Genomic DNA, 15,438 nt, shown 5'->3' on the forward strand with positions numbered 1-15,438 from the left:
CAACAATTGTCATTTTAGTTTGATTTCTAAACATCCAAATCACACAAAATCTGCAGAAACTGGTCTGGTCTGAGCCTCTCTCCCAGAGTATCGTCAGTCTATAGTGATCAATGATTGGCTCCTGTACTAGAAGACAGGCTTTATTTGCCATATTGATTGTTATAATTTTCCCCATTCAAAACGATATGAGTGACATGACTTGTTTTGGTTATATTTAGGATAGTTTTCCTAAATAATTAAAGAAAATCAAACATGGATTTAACAACACATAATTGGACATTTTCTGTTTCTTCACTACCGCAGTATAGAACTACTTTTTTTTAGAATAAGGTTATAAACCTCATTTAGAGCACACAGCAGTAAATGATAAAGGCTAATTTGTTTTCAGAAAACACACATGATGGAGTGAGAGAGTGAGTGAGAGAGAGAAGGCTGGCTGTCATCTGTGCTGAATAACACTTTGGAACCTTCTGTTTGTGCCTAGAGTGAGAGCCAAGCCATCTATAGCTCTCTCACCCTCGCATTCGTCACATGCTCTAATATCAGCGCTGTGCTTACTAGCACCTTGGACAGCGCTCTTTCCACCACACTCCCTGCATCTATCACTCACACACACTCACACGGCACGTTCTCACCTCTCTCAACTTGTCAAACTCGCCAGCACCTTGGACAGTGTCTGTCACACTCTAAAACACACTCTACTTGTTTTCAACTTCACATACCAGTGTCTGCCATTTCTGACACACAAGATGCAGTTTTCAGCCGTTGCATTTTCTCAATCAGGGCTCAGATTTGTTGGCAAATTTGGTATGTCTTGGCAATGTCATTGAACTTTGAAGCAATCCTTCATCAGTGATGTGGTTTATCCTGGATTATCCTTTTAAATACTGAATTTATTTACAAAACTATGATTATTTACTACACAATATCAAAATTTGTTTTAGTATTAAAAACAGACTGTTTTAGTTCAAATATTATTTTTATAGCACATGACTACATTTTTGTGAACCAGTTCAAATGATTTATACAGTGCTCAGCATATATAAGTAAACCCCTCACAAATCTATCTTTTAGATTCATATTTTTAATAGGAAGCTATACAATCTTATATTTGTGCATATACATGAGATTAGTCAGTACTGAAGGAAAATCTGGAGCTAATCTATCAAAATAACTTATCATAATGGTCCATAAACTAGTACAGCCAAATTTATTTGTTATCGAAAAATATTCAATAAAAATAAATAGAAAAGAGGAAAAGTCAAGAGATGCAAAAAAAAAAAGAAAAGAAAAATGTAGTTGAAATTTTGCATGTTGTAATTTGAAATGTTTTTTGCAATTTTTTTGAGGGTGTCCGCAGGGTCTTAAAAAGTATTAAACGTTTATAAATCAATGTAGATAAATTTAAGGCCCTTAAAAAGTACTCAAAACTCTTAAATGCTATTTTACAAGGTATTACATTTTATATCATTTTTGATTATGCAATGTATGGTTGTATGCTAAAGTTTGCCTGAATTAAATCTGCAATATTCAGGATGCTGCGTATTTGATGAAATCAATAAAATCCTGCTAGATTTGACAACATGCTGCTTTATTTACTGCCGTAACCAAGGCAACACCATTATTTCTGCAGTTCTTCCATTCAGTTCTAGATTTTTATTTAGTATATAAATAATGTTTTAGTTTTGAATTACTTTCTGACATTATTACAAAGAATAAACAAAAATATCCTGTAAGTTAAAATCTCGCCAGTGTTTCCGCTTGAAACCTAAAGTGGTTATAAGGTCTTAAAATGTAATGGAAAGAGTCATAAAAAAGGTCTTAAAAGGTATTGAATTTCACTTTCTGATTCCTGTATATACTCTGGTTTAGCTTGAATTGAATTGTATTATCTTTCAATTTCTAAATATGTTTGGTGACTAAAATATTATTTTAATAAATATATCTGTTTAATAAATCTGTTTGTTTAAATACACCACAATACAGCCTATATTCACTGAGAAATGGATACAAATATTCATTTTCAAAATGCGGTGTACTCAATTATGCTGAGCACTGTACATATGTAAAAAAATCTAACTTACAAAAATTATTTATTTATTAGTCAACCATCACTCCTTTAGTACTTATATGGATTTGAAGTATGGGTCATACAAAAACCTAAATAAATAAATAAATAAATAAATAAATAAATAAATAAATCATACATTGGTCTCTCAATGGTTTTCCACCCAAAAAGTATTATTATTGTAATAGTAATCTTTCTTTCTTTCTTTCTTTCTTTCTTTCTTTCTTTCTTTCTTTCTTTCTTTCTTTCTTTCTTTCTTTCTTTCTTTCTTTCTTTCTTTCTTTCTTTCTCTTTCTTTCTTTCTTTCTTTCTTTTTATTTATTTGTTACAATGTAAATAATAAAATTAATATACTCTTTCAAGGAATAGTAATAATTAATATTATTGCATGTCTAAATAAATACATATAATACGTGTAATATTAAAGTCAAATGGATATTTTAAAGCTGCTTTAGTGTCGTCCTTTCCAAAGCTTCAAAGCTGCATTTATCACGATTGCATAAAAAAGGATGACCTTTTCTTCCAAGACGTCTCCTTTTGGAGTTCCACAGAACTCATATGGGTTTGAATCAACACGCTGACGAGTAAAAGATGACAGAATTTTCAAATCTGTGTGAACGAATCCATTATCAGCCTGAATTTTCTTGAGTTTTTTTTTTTTTTTTGTCTGTCTCACCATTTTCCTCACTCTCTCTCGTTACAGCGTTTCAGTTTTAATTCGAGATGGAGAGATGTTTCTATCTCCATGCCCTTTTAATGCTCACGTCAATTTAATCTGTTCCCATTAATGGTTGAAGCAGCCTTTCCATCTCATATTTTCATTAGTTCTGACATTTGGGCACCGGAGCCATCACAGGCTGTTACACTGCTACAAATGCTGAGCTAAACATGCTAAACACTCCGCCGTAATCTCCTCAAATCCACTTAAATGGTGAAGGCAAAAGGCATGGAACCCTGGCGGGCTCTTCCCTCTCCTCTTCTCCCTTCTTTTCTTTTCCTCCCATCTTTTCTTTTTGCTTTTTTCCTGCCCTGTCAAGCAGCTCCAGATGCCAGATCTATCAACACCCTGTCTGCTGTGAGGAGTGTATGTGTGTGTGTGTGTGTGTACACGTATCTCACAGCACAAGGCTACGCTCTTCTCACCCTCAGTGGGATTTCTCCCATCACACCTCGACAGGAAGGCAAAGCCGGAGTTTTGCTGAGAAACGGAGAAGTGTCATGGAGAAGTGTGTGTGTGTGTGTTACAAAATGATGAGCGTAAGGAAGTTGCGACTGGAGTGAAACTCACTCACTTTTTTTCCCTCTTACTTTTAAACATATTTTTCAGCTCTGTTGATCTGTTTTCATGAACTTCCTGCATTAGCTGACTTGCTGGAGCGACGGCGCATCCCTGAACCTGACACTGTGACATCTTGCCAAAGAATATAAACCGCCACACACTTCCTTTTTCCTCGTCTAAACAGCCTCTTGTAAACATATACATCATCAGCTTATTTCAGCAGGAGGGCCCTCATAAACGCCGTTTTCTAGCTCTGCTGAAAAGAGCAAAGAACTGCACTTCGGATAATTACCCTCTCCTTCTTTTCCCCCCTTTCTCTCGCTCATCCACTCGTAGACGCAGCTGTCTGTTGCTATTAGATGGCCTGTCTTCATCCCGGCTCGATGGGGGGGTGGGGTTACGATGGAAGCTTTATGAGAACGATGACCTTGGAACATGCTTATTAGAAGTTATAAGACAGAGGATTTCATCTCTCTTTCACGCCGTATTACAGCAGGAGAGCATCTTTTGAGAGGGCCGGTGCTGGTCTGAATAAGAGGCTTCGTGGAGTGCAGAGAGAAAGGAGAGCGAGGTGTAAAAGAGAGATCACAAGGAAGAGATAAAGATGTTGGCTGCTCTGACCCCCGCTGAGATGGACGGACGCATGGATGAAGAGAGAAAATGTGAAGATAAAAAGATCTGGATGATTAACAAACACACGGATTGGAGGGAGAACATGGCCCAAACCTGGCAAGTGATAAGCAATCAAAGCGATTCCGTGTAAATCACTGTTTTTGTCCTTACCAGCTGCGACCACAAGAAACAACAGCACATTTTGATGGTCGCTTGCTTTCTATTTCTGTAGCATCGCCCAAGGACTTTCAGCCCACTCAACTGAACACAGTCGGCTGATATAAAAAAAATCACATATTTATATATAGAGCTTGCATTAAAAGCACATGTGAAAATTTGCTTTAGTTTAGGTAGAAAAGGAATAAAAAGTCAGATCTCTCCAATGACATTGGAAATTACCAGCGTGGATAGTCAGAATGTGCTTATCTAGAGACGAACATTGACAGTAATAAGTAGGTGGAAAAATCAGAGAACACATGGTGCTAAATCTTCACGCATTAAACCTTCACGCATAAAAAAGCAAATTTACATTTGAGTTTGCGCATTCTGGAATGAATGAGCAGAAAGAACAATTGTCACACAAATTACTGTGATTTCTAGAGAACAGTTTATGCAGAGGAAGCGAAAATCAAATGCACTATTGACAGTTTATATTGATTTTATTTGAGCATCTCGATGGTGACATTTCAATTTTGACGTCTCACAGATGGAACTGTACATGCGATTGTGCTGATTGATATTCATGAGCTCACTATCTTGAACCCCTTCCCCTCCACTTCCTGTTGCACTTGATACTGTGAGGATGGCTTAGGCCCAATCCCAATTCTATTTTTGTACCCCTTCCCCTTAGCCCTTAAAACAGAGTGTGAAGGGCTTCAAAATTTACCCCTAAGAAATGGGACACCACTACAGCACCTGCAAACGTCATCATATGTCATCGCGATCTCTTGCTTCATATGAGATCAGAAGATCGCTACTGCTGTAGTTACTCCAGTAGCGTTATTTTTTGCTATTTATCTTCAGGATATCACTGAAGGCAAATATCATGTTATTATACACTCTCAGAAATAAAGGAACAAGAGCTCTCACTGGGGCAGTACCTTTTTAAAAGATACTTATTTGTACCCAAAGAGTCCCCAATGGTACCTCAAAGGTGCATATTTGTACCTAAATGTACCTAAAAAGTACCTTTTGTTGGACCATTATGGACCCTTCAGGAACAAATATGTATCTTTTGAAAGGGTACTTCCCCAGTGACAGCTCCTGTACCTTTATTTCTGAGAGTGTAGTGATATAATGTGGCAATAATATTGTGCATTTACACCGTGGCCTTATTCATCTATGTAAACACACAAAAAGCAACATTAACACTTTAGCAGACACAGTAAAAAGCTCATTCCCAGCCACTAGACTTTGCTGACAGGGTATTCGAGTGTCATCGAGTGACAGAATGTTGTGGGGACTACTATACAGGAGTTATTATTATGGATTATAGATAGCAAAATTTAGCGATTTGTATTTTAGCATTTCGTTTTTTTTTTTTTTTAAAGCATGACGGTAAAACACGAACACCATTATGAATGTATTAAAACATATGTTTGTTGTAAAAATTCATAATAATGACAAAAAATAATAATTTGTGGATCTCTGTACTTACGGGTACAGCTATGCTGCCGTTGTGGCTGGTGTATTCTAGGAAATTTTCTTACCCCTTGAGTTCGAGTGTGGTCCTGAAAATTCTCCTTTCGAAGGAGTATCTACCCCTTCCCCTTAGCCTTCAAGCTAAAGAGATCTGGGACACCCCTACCCCTTCACATGAACGCGCAAAACGAGGGGTAAGGGGAAGGGCCAAGAGGAATTGGGATTGGGCCTAAGCCTCTCCATAATATCAGAACCTGAGAACTGTTATGGAATTCCACAAGGTGAGACCATGAGAATTGTGAGGCACTAAAAGAATAAACTTTCTAATCTGAAAAGAAGATCAGCTAGGAAACTAATTTTTCAATTGTCTCGATCATGCATCCTCTGCCTTTAGCTTTACCTTCTCCACCAGAGCAGCTCAGTCACATTCCACACAGAATGTCCAAGTTTTTAATATGGTGTATCTTGTGGCTCTATATTCATGTGTGGTGTCATTTTAAATGTCTCTGTGTGATTGGTAAGGTGGTCTAAATTTCACTGTAATAATTCACCGTTTCCCTTATATCTGTTAATTTGGGTTTCGGCTTTGATAAGATCTTTGCCAGATGCTGCACTCCAGGGAAAATGGTCTTCACTAGTGGAGCTGTTTGAGTATTACCACTTCTGAGGATCAGTAATTGTATATACCCTCGGTATACTCACTTATTTTTCTGATAAAACTTCCCTCATTTTAGTGTATTATTTTAAATTCTTACTTAATGTATATGTGTACATTTTTCTTTGTTTACCCCAAATGGAACTGATCCTGATCCGCCCTAAAATGAAAATCCTAAAATCGCCCCTGTAAAACAGTATTTCACATTTGTCTTAATCGTGCCTACCGCTACAGGGAACGACACTATATATAACACTAAAAACGATGAGGCAAAGACTACTCATAAATTGCATAACAATATGCAATTTAAAAGGGTAACTACTAGTATATAATAGCGACAACAGAAGACAGACTCCTAATAGTTTGGTTTAAAACAAGCATGCACGGATGTGCCAATCAAAAATAATGTCTGATTGATTTTAAGCCCATCATTAATTCTGTTTATTTACTTGAGTAAATGTTTGTAAAGGAACCTATTAAATGTAAAGTAATAAGCCAGTAAAGAAGGTAGGTTAAAAATCTGTCCTTCCATGTGTGTATATATATATATATATATATATATATATATATATATATATATATATATATATATATATATATATATATATATTGCTAATAAATCAAAGATATATTGACTTTCGTCGTTTCTTTGCCTACTTTCATTTAAAATTTGGGTCGGGTGTGATAGTACACCACTGGTCTTCACATCAATTCATGACCAGACAAGGGTCTTTGTGAAGCTTTTATTGTCTTGAATTTATTTGTTGTGGTTTCAGTGTATAAGGGAAGGGGGCAAAAGTGTCTGTGGGATCCTGTACGCCGTTGCAGTTTGTGAGCCTCTGAGCTTTGCATCAAGACTTACTGTATATGCTGCAACATACTTCTAGACGGTTAGGCATTAATCTCTAACTCTTAACTGTGTCTTTGGACAATTGATGTTGTATATTTCTGAAATGGCTTATTTTGTTTTATTATGTGCTATTGGAATGAAAAGTCTTTGCCTGACAAATAAATGTAAAATTCTTGTTTAACTCTAATATCTCCTGAAATCATTGTAACTAGTAGATTGTTTAGGCTGATGTCTCCACAGATTATGACCAGGATTGCTCATACATTCAGGCTCAATGGATGGAGCATGAACACAGCATTTAGAGACCTGTGGATTTCTGGCAATCACTGACGTAGTATAATCTAGTGGCTAAATCAAACTTACATTATGTATAAACAAGCATGGGGCGGCCTAATATTACTTAAAGGAAATTAGTTTACAGTTATATCCCCTATCTAAGAACCAGAACTGGTGAGGGTGTGTCTGGCCAGCATACTGACTCTAAGCGACTTCGGGTAAACGATGAATCATTAACTGAAAATAAGGATTTATTAGGTTAATCAATCTAAATTAGACCAAATCATAACCTATAAGGTGATCAGCTTGAATTGGATGAATCTTAATTTAAATTATTATAAATTCGTTGGAAACAAATGAAAATAAATTTTAACAAATAAAAATATTTCTTTTTACATGTGCTAAAAAGGCTTATGTGCATTCATCCCGTGAAATTGGTCGAAAACCCATTGTTTGTCTTTCATTGGGAACACAATGAACTGCATGTTTCTTTGCACTTGACTGGGACAGTGTGTGAAACCGTTTCGATTACAGTATCAAAGTTATGTTTGAGTATGTATGTGTGTGTGTGTGGATGAAAGAAAAAAAATCAATCATGCATGAGATGTGCGTGTGAACAGCTCATTGCACAGTGGCATGTGTATTGTTTCTGTATGTAGGCAAGCTAAGTCACGGAAGACAACTCTTGCTTCATTACCCGTTAGTCTATGTTAGTATGTTGCCGGAAACAGCAACATCATTCCTGCAGGTTATGACAAGTCCCCAGTGGACGGCATGAATTTTAGTGTTAAACTAAATTGTGCCTTCGGGCCAAACCACTGTATACTCACATTAGTGTTTCAGATTTCCAAAACATAATGCTGAACTAAAAGTTGTCATAAATAATATTAATATGATATATTCATTCATTCATTTTCCTTCGGCTTAGTCCCTTATTTATCAGGGGTCACCCCAGCGGAATGAAACGCCAACTATTCAGGCATATGTTTTACGCAGTGGATGCTGCAATCCAGCACTAGGAATAATGTGATACAATAATATTTCATATATTTGTTTATATTATAATTAAAATTAGTCCCTCATTTGTCATGGGTCACCAGAGTCACGATTTCATTTTATTGACTATGATGTATTGTACGTGTATATTCTACTATATTTTATTTATACATTTTTTTTATACTGTATATTGTTATATACAGTTGAAGTCAGAATTATTAGCCCCCCTGATTTATTAGCCCCCCCTGTTAATTTCTTTCCCCAATTTCTGTTTAACGGAGAGAAGATTTTTTTTCAGCACATTCCTAATCATAATAGTTTTAATAACTCATTTCTAATAATGGATTTATTTTATCTTTGCCATGATGACAGTAAATAATATTTGACTAGATATTTTTCAAGACACTTCTATACAGCTTAAAGTGACATTTAAAGGCTTAACTAGGTTAATTAGGTTAACTAGGCAGGTTAGGGTAATTAGGCAAGGTAATTAGAGTAAGTTTAGGCAATTGTTTAACGAAGGTTTGTTCTGAAGACTATCGAAAAAAATATAAGGGGGCTAAAAAGTTTGTCCTTAAAAATGATGTTTAAAAAATGTAAAACTGCTAATATTATCAGACACACTGTGAAAATTTTCTTGCTCTGTTAAAGATGATTTTGGAAATATTAAAAAAAATAATAAATTCAAAGGCTAATAATTCTGACTTCAGCTGTATATAAAATATATAGGGACTACATATGTAAATTAGCTTTATAGCTAACAATGGAACAATATGTCATGTGTTAATGTGAGTGTATGGGTGTTTCCCAGTGTCGGGTTGTGGCTGAAAGGGCATCAACAGCGTAAAACATATGCTGGATAAGTTGACAGTTCGTTCCGCAGTGGCGACCCCTGATTAATAGAGGGACAAAAAAGTGGAAAATGAATGAATGAATGAATGATGTTTAACAGACTGAGGAAATTTTGAATTAGTTCCTATAATAATTTTTCTCCAGGGGAAAGTCTTATTTACTTTCTTATGTAGTGTGTTATTTAAAGTCTTTTACACTTATTTCTTTTTAGATTGTCTGGAATAAAAGCAGTTAAAAATTTTTTGAAAACAATTTTAAGGGCACGATTATTAGCCCCTTTTAGAAATATATATATATTTTTTCGATTGTCTACAGAACAAAACAATTTTGTCCAATAATATGCCTAATTAACCTAACTTGCTTAATATGATAGTTAATATGATAACCTAGTTAAGGCTTTAAAAATTGCACTTTAAGCTGACTACTAGTATTTTGTACAATAAATTGTAAAACATGTTTGCCATCATGGCAAAGAAATGGGTCATAACAAACTAGTAAGTAAAACAATTATGTTAAAAAATCTCCCCAATTAAGCAACACTGAGGAAATATTTTTAAAAGAACAAAATTTTCACATTTTCACAAACAATTTGGACTTTAACATATTTTTGTATTAATAAAATAATAGTAATGCATATTTAAATTTTATTATATGTATATTAACTGTTAGTAATTTTACTGAAGTAATTTCATAGCATAGCTCAAAGATGCTTAAAAATCCACATAACATGTTGGTTTATTTTTGAGTCGGAGTGAATGACAGCTAGGATGACTTGCAGTTCAGTGAGTCAGATGTTAATTCAGTAACTGCTGTGATGGAATGTTAGAATGATTCAAACTGATAACTTGAGAGCTGTTGACTGATTCACAGCAGCTATTTATTTATTAATTTATTTTTGTATTACGTCTTTTTCAGGACTGTTTTCTAAAATCGGGTACAATAATTAAAAGAACCAACTCAAGAGTCTCCAGGATGGGTCTGAAAACATGAGGTGCGTTTGGCCATTAAGTGCAGTGTTTTAACAGTGTGTTTATGTATGTGTGTACTACTCTCTGTCTGCCTGGAAGTGTGTTTTGTCACTGAGAGAAGTGCCGCGTGGCAGGAAGCTGTGATGATCGGCAAATACACACAGAGTGAGTCATTCGGTCTCTGATGGATTCTTAGCTGATGCTGAAACCAGTACTAGAAACACTGCTGGCCAACACATATACATGCTGCCACTCTAGAAAACGCCCATGTTTGCGAGCTTTGTGCTGTGCTCTTAAAAAAAAAAAAAAAAAAAAAAACAGCCCTGACAAGTCTTTTCTATCTCCTCTCTCTCTCCTTATTTCATTCTTTCTCTCCCACACACAAATGCGCAAACATGAACATGTTCTTTTGCTGTTATGTTAAGAGGTACTGAGCCGCGCAGACTGAGCCGTGTTTTCATAAGCAGGCGAAATCCAATCTGATTAGATTAGGGCGGATGTAAGTGAGAGGTCTGGGATTATGGGCCAGATGAAAACACAAACACACAGTCAGATTATGCCATGAGCAGCAGTCAAAATTCCCCGTTAAAAACCAGCTGCTGCTTCTAAATTTACCACCAGGTGCTGTTGAGGAAAATGGAAGCCATCAGATTTTGCTGGATCTTTCTATTTCATTCCATAATTTAATATATTAATATAACAGAAATGAGTGGAATACAAAAGAGAATAAAATGGAACTAATTTAAGTATCAGAATAGTGAATAAAAGATGACCATAGATCAAAAACCATAAAACATGACAAAAAAACAACAAACAAAACTATAATGTAATTTTCCTATGCACACACACACAGACAAACATTTATACATGGACTCCATAGACGTAATGACATTACAGTGACAAGTTGCCATTACAGTGACATGCAGTGTGTGAAACCAGCTTAATAGAGTACAACTAAGTTATACCCATGTCATTATACAGTTATTTTTTAACTGTGGTAAAATTTGAATGTCAAAATACCCTGCTAAATATGTTATTTTAAGAGTTTTGAATTACAGGGACATGCAGTGTGTTTCTGTAAACCAACTTAATAGAGTACAACTAAGTCGTACCCATGTCATTATAGTTTTTTTTTTTTTTTTACATGTGTTAACTTGAATGTCACAATATCCCAATTAAGTATGATTTTTTTATTAATAGTTTTGAATTACAGGGACATGCAGTGTGTCCCGATAAACCAGCTTAATAGAGTACATCTAAGTGATACCCATGGCATTATACAGGTTTTTTTTTTACCTGTGGTAAATTTTGAATGTCAAAATATCCCGCTAAGTATTACTTATTTAAAGAGTTTTGAATTACAGGAACATGCAGTGTGTCTCTGTAAACCAGCGTAACAGAGCACAAATAAGTCACACCCATGTCATTGTACAGATTTTTTTTTAAACTGTGGTAAAATTTGAATGTCAAAATACCCCGCTAAGTATGATTTTTAGGAGCTTTGAATTGCAGGGACATGAGATGTGTCCCTATAAACCAGCTTAATAGAGTGCAACTAAGTCATATGCCATTATACAGCTTTGTGTCCCTGTAAATCACACATACCTGTATTCAATTCAAATCAAACACATTTATTTCATTTCATAATGCAATGGCACATGAATTAGTAGAATAATAGTGCAAATCGGACTAGAATAGAACAGACCAAATTAGAAGATGATAAAGTTTGAATAGAACTAAATAGAATAAGGCATTACATCTCAGAACAAAACACATGGAAACATAATAGAAGTGAATAAAACAGAACATTGTCTAATTCATTCCATAATTTTATTTATTAACAGAACAAAAACAGGTGGGGTTAAAAAAAAAAGAGTGGAATAAACCAGACAGAACAAAATAAAACATGACAAATCAGAAAGGATAAAATGTAACTAAATAGAAAAGGGCGGTTATACCAAAACACCTGACAGTAACAGTAAAATGACAAAACAGATTGAAATGGAATTAAACAAAACAGATATGAGAAGAGAGAGAAAAAATAGCAAATAAACAAAGCAAAAAAAAAAAAAAAAACATAGCAAATCAGACAAGACCAAAATAGAACAAGGTAAATCATAGAATGGAATTGAACTGAATATCACAACAAAGATTAGATGACAGAAAAACAACGTAAAACATTACAGGCAGACAGACAGAAGCTAATAAAATGTAATTAAATATAAAAAAATATAATAGAAAATGGTATAAAACAGAACATAAATCAAATATAACCGAATTTAAAAGTTTAAAACACAATAAAATAAGACTGAATGAAACATATCTGATTAAAATCTGTACAGAATAGAGCAAAACACACCTGATATATCAGCACTGAATGAAACAAAACAGAACAGAACATGACAGAATATGAGAGAACTTCTTAGGATGGAAAGCAGACGTATTCTAGGCTCCTATTTAGCATGTCCGCATTATTTCATTATACATGCTATTTCCCGCTTTTTGTGTGACTTCATGATTTGACATTTGGAGCTTCATTTACATATCAATTACACTATTTTTCCCTTTTCTTCCTTCAGTTGCTTTCCTGTTTCCTTCTGCATCTTAATGAGTCAGATTTGCCCTCCTCTCTCTTTGTGCCGCCGTGCCTCAGCCCAGCACGAGCCAGTGTTCGCCACATGTGCTAATCATTGCAGCTCCACTGGCACAAACACTGACAGGAAACATTGGGCGAATTGACTGGCGCGCACGTGAGAAATGGCGCTCCCACATAAATGCAACGTGGCACTGTTACCACCTGTTATCTGTTACGTTTAAATAGGTTCAATCCCAGGTGCGTGTGACCTGTTAACTGGAGAGGTACTGAGAGAAGCTTCTCAACGCTCTGCCCTTGAGCGAGAAGCGTCGGCTCCAGAGGGGGGAACGGCTCCTGCAATTAGTGTAATGTGGGTTGCTTTGGCTGAAAAGTGTTTGGTAAACAACAGGCAGGCTGTAACCTGACAACATGAACCCCGGCGCTGATCCCAACAATGAGATGTACACATTCAGGTATGCATACAGACACGCCGCACTATTACTGCTGTTTGTGCTTTTTATGTTCATTTAGTGCAAGTAATAACCGTACAGAATTAATGTGATTAAAAGAAATCACTTCATTTGATTTGATTGATTAATTGGCATTTCATTTAGTTGATTAACTAAAATTGTATGTTGTACATTAGCATTTTCTACACTCTTTGATGATATAATTAAGTAATTAAAAAATACACTGAATTTTGAATAAAGTTTCATAAAAATATCTATAGATAGTACTCGTATTTAATATCACTAAACTGTTGGGGTCTAATCCACTGTAATCACAGGGTTCATACACATTTTTACTACTAAAATGTTTCATGTTTACTACCTAATGTTTCATGTAATGTCAACGTATAATGGTTAATAAGAAAAAATGCGCAATAAAATGTATTACAGCATATCAAAAAATGTGACAATCTATGTAGTTTATATTTATATTTAAAGCTGTAAAATAGTTTTGTTGTCTGTGTGAAAATTTTAGAAATGTTGGCTTGTGCTTGTGAATAGTACAAATTAGCCTTTATCACCCACAGTATCTGATCTCTGGAGTTAGAGATTGTTTTTGGACACAACGCTAAAAATGTATCTTGAATTACGGTGAAAGCGAGTGAAAGAGAGTCGAAGCTAAAACTGCTTTTGCTTATTGAAGTTTTTGCAACTGAAGCTGCATTTTACCCCATGCAGAGAATGTTACGTGAAGGGACGGACAGCGCAATCGTTTTTAAAATAGGTTTTTTACCCAACGTTATCATCTTAAATATACTCAAGTACACAGATATTTGTTAAACATATTTCCCTGTCTTTTCCAAAACATTTTAGGTTTATTTGTTTTTTCCAAAACATTTCCAGGCCTAGAAAAAGCCAAAATTTCATGACTTCCAGGTTTTCCAGGACCCTGTAATTAGGTAGCTGTTTATTAAAATGTTAGCTAATCTGTTTTCATTAGATAGACTGTAAACTGTAAAACCCAACAGTCAACTTTATCAAGTGAAATGAGTGTTGTTAACTCAAAATTGACTCAAAGTTAATTCTACACATTTGAAAAGAGTTTTGAACTCAGTGTTGAGTTGGTAATAAGTTAACTAAATACCTCATTACTTCAACTTAAATGGAGTAAGTTCACAGTAATGGTCTGTAGCAATTGGTTTCAAATGGTTTGAGTTGCCTTAACTTATTGGGTTTAACAGTTCTCAGTTGGTTTGAGTTCTCTTCATTTATTGGGTTTTACTGTGCATAAATTGCTTCATTTTCTCAAATGGATTAAGTTCACAGTACTCATTAGGAATAGTTTTTGAACTTAAATGGTTTTTTAAATGGTTTCCTCAAATAGTTTGAATTACCTTAACTTATTGGGTTTAACAGTGTAATTACAGCAAAATCTATAATATTGTACATTTATTTAGATTTGTTTTTTGAGATATATGTATAATGTTTATTATGTAAATCTTGTGATGGAAAAGCTGTTTGATTCCAAGCAGGGACCAGTTTTAATTCCCCATCGAGTGTGAGAAAGCAGTGTTTATCTTTGAGTGTTGGAGTTTTGCTAATGTAGTTACTTACCTTAATAGTTTTGGTCTGAAGTCTGAGTCCATTTAACGTGTTGATGGCTTTCTCTGCATCTTTTGGGTCGATGTAGTTGACGAAACCATAGCCAAGACTCTGCCCTGTAGTGAGAGGAAGAGAAAATAAATGTTACAGCGTGTTCAGGAAGACATAAAACTGTGAACGCATTTATTTGAAATACGCTTCCTTTGAAAGCCAATTGCTTGTCCTTGCCAGCTCTTAAAAAAACATTCATTACAAAAACTGCATACATTATGAGAAAGACGACATTAACACTTAACGATATATGTAGCATAATGCCAGACTAGCAGCGCCTAGTGTGAGTTTATGTTTAGATAGCGCACATTAAGCGAAAGCTTTGGCTGGAAAGCTCTGACAGAGTCTTTGGTGGAATTATTTTGATTTAACCTCTTCTAACCGTCTGCTTCTCCTCTGAAGGCGAGGCAGCCTTCAGCTGCTATTTGACTTAAACAGAAACCCTGCAGCTAAAGGCCTGTGTGGTATTGCTCCCCCCCCTTTTTTTTTCCCTTTTCGTTCTTTAAAGATCTCGCCACACAAGTGCAGTGGAACTTGAGAACAGCGCTGCACTTATCCTCATTA

The 15,438-nt window shown here is 35.2% G+C and overlaps 1 protein-coding gene across 6 annotated transcripts in view; it reads right to left on the reverse strand.

The window, feature by feature from the left end:
- The window catches only part of elavl4 (ELAV like neuron-specific RNA binding protein 4), a 111,138-nt gene that overhangs the window by 25,389 nt on the left and 70,311 nt on the right, over positions 1–15,438 (reverse strand). For all 6 annotated transcript variants that reach the window (XM_056463890.1, XM_056463887.1, XM_056463886.1 and 3 more), the window contains one exon: positions 14,836–14,939. In XM_056463890.1, the coding sequence (XP_056319865.1) occupies positions 14,836–14,939 (104 nt within the window). The remainder of the gene's footprint in view (positions 1–14,835; positions 14,940–15,438) is intronic.

This window comes from Danio aesculapii, chromosome 8 (genome assembly GCF_903798145.1).
Source record: "Danio aesculapii chromosome 8, fDanAes4.1, whole genome shotgun sequence".
Lineage (NCBI taxonomy): Eukaryota > Metazoa > Chordata > Actinopteri > Cypriniformes > Danionidae > Danio > Danio aesculapii.